Raw genomic sequence first — 7,717 nt, forward strand, 5'->3', positions numbered from 1 at the left:
AATGGGAACACATTATATTCTTGTCTTGACCTTACCACACAGCACAGCAGAGTGAACGAGTGTCTACAAAGCTTTCCCGAATATCCTGATTTGGCTGAGTATATCTCCCCTGTGGTGAAAATGCCTATTATTCTAAGAATAAATACAGATGATGATCAGGAATGCCTTCTGTAGTGCAGAGATACCCGAACAATACATATACTGTACATATGTATATACAAATATGTGAGTGTGCATGTGTATACATATATATATATATGCACACACACACACACGCATATATGTGTGTGTATATGTATTTCCTGACAGAACACTTGTGTAGAGTAACAGAGTCCCCACACAACTGTAGGAACTGGGTTTTTGTAGCTCTGCGCTGTGCGTGGTTCATTCCTGCCAGCTGATCAGTGTTTCTATGTGCAACAGCAGCCTCTTTCTTTCATAATCCAGAAAGTCCCAGAGAAGCCAACCAAATCCCTACTTGCATGAACTCAGTGATGAGTCTATGCAGAGGACTCCTGGCACCTTCCTTGATTCACAGCAGTAGGAGCCTGGCACCAGCCCCACTGCCCAGCACAGCCTGGGGGTGGCTCAGGCCTCCCTGGAGAGCCCCAGCCCAGCAGGGAACAGCACTGCAAGGCCACCGCATTTCTGGCCTGTCATCTTCAGGGACAGGAGTGTCCTCCCAAGCCATTTCACAGCCCTGGGGCTGCTGCTCAGCTGCTCGGGCTGAAGTGGCCTCACAGCTGCTCTGCTGATGCTGTTCCTGCTGCTGGCCTCTCTGGTGCTCGGGCAGAAGCGACCTCGCAGCCTACACCGAGGCCATGAACCTGCTCCTGGCCCAGCAGCAGCAGAGACACAACAAGAACATCCATGAACCGGGAGGCTGCTGGTGGCACAGAACCTCCAGAGCAGGAAGTGACCTCACAGTTGGCAGCAGAGTTGTGTCCCCTCTTTTGGCCTATCAGGCACTCAGGGAGCTGTGACCTCACAACCTGCATCCAAGCGTTAGGCCTGTTCCTGTCCACTCAGCAGCAGAGACTGCAGTGACATCACAAGGACCTCCCTGAAAAGGATCCTCCTTCTGGCCTATCAGCTCCAGAGAAACATGTGACCTCCAATGAGAACCAGACCCTGATAGGTGTTGGCCTATCAGGTGCGCAGGCAGCAGTGACGTTGCAAGCACAAACTCCAGTCACATCCCTGGCCTGGTCTGGCTTCTCCTCACACAGAAGTGACCATGTCATTGACCCCCAGGGATGTAGGGAAGGTTTTTTCCTGGGATTTCCTTGCTTCTGCAGTGGCTTCTCAGAGCTGGGAGAGGGCCCAGGAGGCAGCAGGGCCTTGGCCCCAGCCACGTGTCAGCACCTTCCCCTCGTGAGCCGTGGGGCCGGTCCTTCCTCCTGCCAGACCTTTGACCAGTCAACTGGTCTTGAAGAGGGTGACAGGAGCCTGAGGTCTCCTTGACCATCCTGAGGACATGCTCCTCAGGGACTCCCAAAAGCACTGCTGGCTGCTTGTCCCCAAGCACCTGGCCCAGGAAGTGTGTGCAGGGGCACTGTCACAGCCACAGCTGTTGCAGTGCCATGAGGATCCTGCCCGGCCTGTTCTTCCAGCACTTCCTCAAACAACAGGCTTGGGAGGACCAGGAAGGACCATGTCCCACGTATGCCCATCCAGGTGGCTGAGGGAGCACCTTGGGGACTTGGTTTCCTTCAACACAAGGACATTCTGGGTGCAGCAGTTGGGCTGGCATTCGCTGGTCGCCCCACAACCCCCGGAGTCGAGACTGCTCCCCAGTGCTGAGGAGCTAAAAAGGAAAATCTGGTGCACAGAGAAAAGTAGGGAAATACTGCAGGTCTCCCTGAGGCCAGATGTTACAGGATCTGCTTCTGAGGGTGTTTCAGTGGTGGCTGTGATGTCACTCAGGTCCCTTGTGAGCCACACGTTGGAGGTATCTTGTAGCCTTCAGCCACCCAGGATTTTAAGGTCTCAGATGGAAATCTTTCTTTCAATGACCAAAAACTCCCCCTTGTCTGCAAGGGGTCTCTCAAATCCTGCCGTCTTCCATCTCTGAAGGAGTGTCAGGAGAAGACTCTCCTTCCCCCAGGTTCTTCTGGCCATGGAGGAAATGGCTTTACCAGAGAGGGAGCAAATCCACCCCTATTTGCAGATGTTTAGTGGAGGGACTCCTGGCCTGAATCCCCCCTCTTTTGATTCGTTTTTACTTTCTTCCTTCACCTCTCCCACAGAGATTTATCTTACTGTGTGGGATGTGCCATGGCCCATGGCATGAGCAGAGGGAGCCACATCCATCCCCACGGCTCAGGGCTGGGATCCTTGGCAGCTCAGGAGGGTCCCTGTCCCTTGGTTTCTCCAGGCCTTTGCTGTGAGGCCTTGTGCACACGTTTGCTTTCTCAGTGCTCTTTCCCGGCTGCCCAGATTATCACCGTGGCATTTCCCTGCACTCAGCGCTTTCTCCACAGTCTCGATCTATGTATTACACAAAGGGAAAAAATGGAGTTCAGGGTAGACTGAGGTGGGACCACGGGAAGTATCGCTGAAGAGCAGAGAAAGTATCAAGTAGCTCATAGTCACCCTCAGGACGTTCAGTCCTAACTCCCCCGTGAGCAAGCCTGGACCCATCTGGCTCCAGCCACTTGGCAACGGGCAGAAATGCCGTTTTCATCGTTGTGTTTGCAGCACCTGGGCACTCTGTTGGCCACACCGCTCTCTCCAGCATGGGCAGTCTGACAGTTCTGCTCTTCCTTTATTTTGCTCCTCTTTTTTTTTTTTGTCAGAGCTGCCAGGATTTTTTGTGTGTCCCACTGCACTTGCCCTGCTGCCTGCACTCTTGCTAGCACAACCCGGTGTAACAGTGGTTGTCTTTGCTACAGGAGCACCCTGCTGACTGCTGGTCACCTTCATATCCACCACGACCTTCCCCAGATCCTCCTTCTTGTCCTTCTTGAAGACGGATGCAATGTTTGGTGGAGGAGTGGGAAGGGCCGGGGACCAGGCAGTGGCTGCAGGGCTGTGCCAGCTCTTACTGCACTGCTGGTCCTTGCAGTGTGGGGAGAAGAGACGGGAGATGGGGCAGCATGGGGGTGGCAGCGGGGCAGGGGACAGTGGGGACTGCAGCGAGGGGTCATGGCTGGTGTTTCTGCAGCGCAGTGGCTGTCACATCCATCCAACATGCCAAAGTCCTGCACTGAGCCCAGGCAGGACCAGGCCATTTCCCTGGTGCCTGTTCCACCCTCCCAGCAGGATGGGGACATATGGGGAGGGCGCCCCACCCGTCCTAGTGCTCCGGGCCAGCTCCACAAGGCTGGCACAGCTTTGCCTGAAGGATCCCTTGGTCCTCAGCCAAGAGCTCGTGGCAAGAGCTCGTGGGGCAGGGCTGGGAGAGCTCTCCTGGGAGCTTCTCTTTCACAGGGGAGCGGTGAGGAGCATTGTGCTTCCACCTGTGCCTCATCCCTGCACCCACACGTGGCCCCATGACCCTGCTAGGCAGGCACCACACAGGGCAGTGGGGCCTTCAGGAGTGGGGAGAATCCCCCTGGCCCGGTCCCCATGACAGCCCTCGGTGACCCATCCACCCACAGCCCCCCTGCTTTGGCAGCCTCCCCCAGCACCTGGCCCCTGCCCAGCCCCGGCCATGTCCCACGTTGGGGATAGCACACCGTCATCCTCCAGGGTCTGGCTGGGAGAAAGGCCAGGCAGGGCTGCTTGTTCCTCTCGATACAGGCATGAGCCCAGCAGGACGGAGCTGGCCACGCAGTCAAATGTGCCCAGAAACCTGGGGTGCGTGGGCAGAGCTGGAAATGGCCGATGCGAGAGGCCAGTGTGTGACGCAGGCCCAGGGGCACCTCCCTGGTCAGCTCATGCAACCAAGGGCGCAGACTGGCCGTTCTCTCTTCTGCGCCCAACACGTCTTGGTTCCCCTCCATGAGATCTGGCTCTGTACCACAAACCCCCTCGACATGTGTCCTCATCTTTCCCACTCACACAGCTGAGCTGACGCTGGTGCTTTCCTCTCCCAGGCCCTCTCCAGCCCAGCCCAGCCTCTCCCCGCCTCTCCTCACCTCCTCGGCCCTCTCCCAAGCCCACCCAGAAGAGCAGCCCAGGCTGGGGGTGGACCCACAGCAGTGGTCCCCGCAGGGGGTGCAGAGCAGGAGGTGGGTGCAGCAGCTCCACTGGGTGAGGGGTGTGTGTCAGCTGCCCCATCAGCCTCCGGGCTGGGACTGGACCTAGTGGCACAAGCAGGCAGAGGACAGTGACACTCTGTAGCCCTTCTTCTTGTGTCCAGAGGATGCCCTACCCCCAGGCTACCTGCAGCCCACCGTGCCAGCCCCTCTCTCCAGGACAGCACAAGAGCCCCCGCCCTGGGGCTCCTCTGGCAGCTCCTGCTGCCCCAGGGGCTCAGCAGCCTCTCGTTGGATGACATGCAGAGAAACAGATTTCTCTTTCTCACTTATTCCTCCTTTCCAGCACACAACAGCTCCTTTCCACTTCTCTGGAGACATCCCTGCTCCCCAAAGAGCCCTTTCCCAGGGGGGTGCATTGGTGCTGGCCTGCCTGGCCATTCCTAGACCCTCCCCCATCCTCCCCATGAAGCCCTGAGCTGCTCTGCCAGTGCTGCTCTGCAGAGCAAGTGGCTGTGGGGCAGCAGGGCCACAGGTTGCCTCCACTCTGGCCATAGTGGTCATGATGGGAAGCAGACACAGCTGGATAGGTGTCATTGCACCATACAGCCCCTACCAAGGAGTCAGTGGCCGTGGATGATGCTCTGAGCAATCACAGGACATTTCAAATGGCTCAGGCTGTGTTCAGGTGTGTGGTTTAATGTAACACACGAATTTCATTGAAGGTGACAAGAACCACTCTCCAGGCTCTCTTCCCTGTTCCTGCAGGGTCCACACTGCCCCTCATCAGATTGCAGAGCTATCTATAGCCTTGGTTTTACCCTTTACCTTTGGATGACTGCCCTAGATTTTGTGAAGCTCCATTCACTGCTCACCCCAAGGCACATGGTGCCCCTGGAGATGCCCTGTGCTCTCCTGGGGGCTGCATGCTCTCTTCAGGAAGGATAGGCCTCTGTCGCCAGCCCTGTCATATTGGAGGTAGGGCCTGACCATTCATCACCTCCAGGAGCACCTGGCACCCACAAATGAGAGCTGACTCCAGTCCTCATGCCTAACGTATCGCCGATAAGCTCATCACCTTGAGATAAGCTCATCACCCTGGAGGGCCCTGGAAAAGCAACAAGTCCTTTCAAGGTGAAAGTCCTTGAGCACTTTTTAGACTGCACTTTGGAAGGAGAGCCCAACCTTCAAGTACTGAACTGAGGAAATTCTCTTTTATTTGAGTGAAGCCAACTCTGACAGTGGCAGGCACATTTACAGCAGGTATTTCAGACAGACAGACTGAGTTCGTGTCACTGGAGAAGAGATGAATTCAAACACTTCTGCACAAACATGATTTTTCACAGAGAGAATGTGAAAGCACAGGAGCTGTTTCAGAGAAATTAGAAGCCAACTGTGAAGGGGGATGGGCAGCTTACTTCTTCTGAACTAGGATCAGCTGAATCAGTTTATTCAGTGCATCTCTGAGCTCCTTGTTCCTCATGCTGTAGATGAGGGGGTTCACTCCTGGAGGCACCACTGTGTACAGAACAGCCACCACTAGGTCCAGAGATGGGGAGAAGACAGAGGAGGGCTTCAGGTAGGCAAAGGTGCCAGTGCTGATGTACAGGGAGACCACAACCAGGTGCGGGAGGCACATGGAAAAGGCTTTATGTCGGCCCTGCTCAGAGGGGATCCTCAGCACAGCAGTGAAGATCTGCACGTAGGACAGCACAATGAAAACAAAGCAGCCAAAGATTAAGCAGGCAGTAACCACAATAAGCCCAACTTCCCTGAGGTAGGATTCTGAGCAGGAGAACTTGAGGATCTGGGGGATTTCACAGAAGAACTGGTCCACAGCATTGCCTTGGCACAGGGATATTGAGAATGTGTTGGCAGTGTGCATGACAGCATTCAGAAACCCACTGGCCCAGGCAGCTGCTGCCATTTTGACGCAAGCTCTGCTGTCCATGATGGTCCAGTAGTGCAGGGGTCTGAAGATGGAAACATAGCGGTCATAGGCCATGACAGTGAGGAGAGAATACTCCACACCAACTGAAAAGAAAAACAGGAAGACCTGGGCAACACATCCTGAGTAGGAAATGGCCCTGGTGTTCCACAGGGAATTGGCCATAGATTTGGGGACAGTGGTAGAGATGGAGCTGATGTCCAGAACAGAGAGGTTGAGAAGGAAGAAATACATGGGGGTGTGGAGATGGTGGTCGCAAGCCACAGCTGTGATGACAAGGCCGTTGCCCACAAGAGCAGCCATGTAGATGCCCAGGAAGAGGGAGAAGTGCAAGAGCTGCAAATCTTGTGTCGCTGCAAACGCCAGGAGGAGGAAGCCGTTGAGGGAGCTGCTGTTGGACATTTGCTCTGGCTTGGTTTAGGGCACTGTCCAAGTAGGAAAAGACATTGATAAGTTAGAACAGGCTTCTCTGAGCAAAACCCACACCACTCCTCACAGCACCCTCCCCATACTTTCTCTCCCCTCTGCATTCGTTCAGTGCCCTTTCCTGACCTCTGGTTCATGCTGAGCATGCAGTGCCAGGGCCTCTGTCCATAGGCTGCACAGGAGTCATCTCTGCTCTGTTCAGAGGTGCAAATGGAGGTGTCAGACTGCTTTGTGTGTTTGCTGGGGATACCTGGGAATGGGCACCATGAGCTGAGTGATGAGGACTATGTACGGTGACTCAGTGGGAATAATGTCTTTTTTTCTCTGAGAAAGACAAATACATGGTAGCTGATTCTGAGAAAGAAGATCCTTGTGAGGGATTCATCTCTCCAGACCTTGCCCTCAGGAACAGGGGTTTCTGTATCTGGATCAGTCACACCAGCTCTCATAGAATCATAGAATTGGTAAGGTTGGAAGGGACCTCTGGAGATCATCTAGTCCACCCCTCCCCTGCTCAAGGAGGGTCACCTAGATCATGTTAGACAGGGTTGCATCCAGGTGGGCCTTGAAGATCTCCAGAGAAGGAGACTCCACAACCTCTCTGGGCAACCTGTTCCAGTGCTCCCTCACTCTCACAGTGAAGAAATTCCTTCTCACATTTGGGCAGAATTTCCCGTCGTTCCATTTTTGCCCATTGTCTTTTGTCCAGTCACATGGGACAACTGAAAAGAGTTTGGCCCCGTCCCCTTGACACCCTGCCTTCAGGTACTTATACACATTGATAAGATCCCCCCTAAGTTTTCTCTTCCCCAGGCTATACAGGCCCACCTCTCGCAGCCATTCCTCATAGGGAAGATGCTGCAGCTCTCTGATCATCTTTTTAGCCCTACCCTGAACTCTCTCCAGTAGCTCCATGTCTCTCTTGTACTGAGGAGCCCAGAACTGTACCCAGGACTCAAGATGAGGCCTCAGCAGGGCTGAGGAGAGGGGCAGGATCACCTCCCTCAACGTGCTGGCAACACTCTTCCTAATTTACCCCAGGAGACCATTGGTCTTCTTGGCCACAAGGGCATATTGCTGGCTCATGGTCAACTTCTCATCCACCAGCACTCTCAGGTCCTTCTCTGCAGAGCTGCTTTGCAGCAGGTCAGTCCCCAGCTTGTTCTGGTGCATGGGGTTACTATTCCCTAGGTGCAGGACT

General features: G+C 54.7%; 1 protein-coding gene across 1 annotated transcript; it reads right to left on the reverse strand.

The window, feature by feature from the left end:
* Positions 1-5,556: 5,556 nt before the first annotated feature.
* LOC134154564 (olfactory receptor 14A16-like) lies at positions 5,557-6,492 on the reverse strand. The gene has a single exon (XM_062601238.1). It carries the CDS (start codon positions 6,490-6,492, stop codon positions 5,557-5,559), a length of 936 nt encoding a protein of 311 aa, XP_062457222.1.
* Between the last annotated feature and the right edge of the window lie 1,225 nt (positions 6,493-7,717).

This window comes from Rhea pennata, unplaced genomic scaffold, assembly GCF_028389875.1.
Source record: "Rhea pennata isolate bPtePen1 unplaced genomic scaffold, bPtePen1.pri scaffold_32, whole genome shotgun sequence".
NCBI lineage: Eukaryota > Metazoa > Chordata > Aves > Rheiformes > Rheidae > Rhea > Rhea pennata.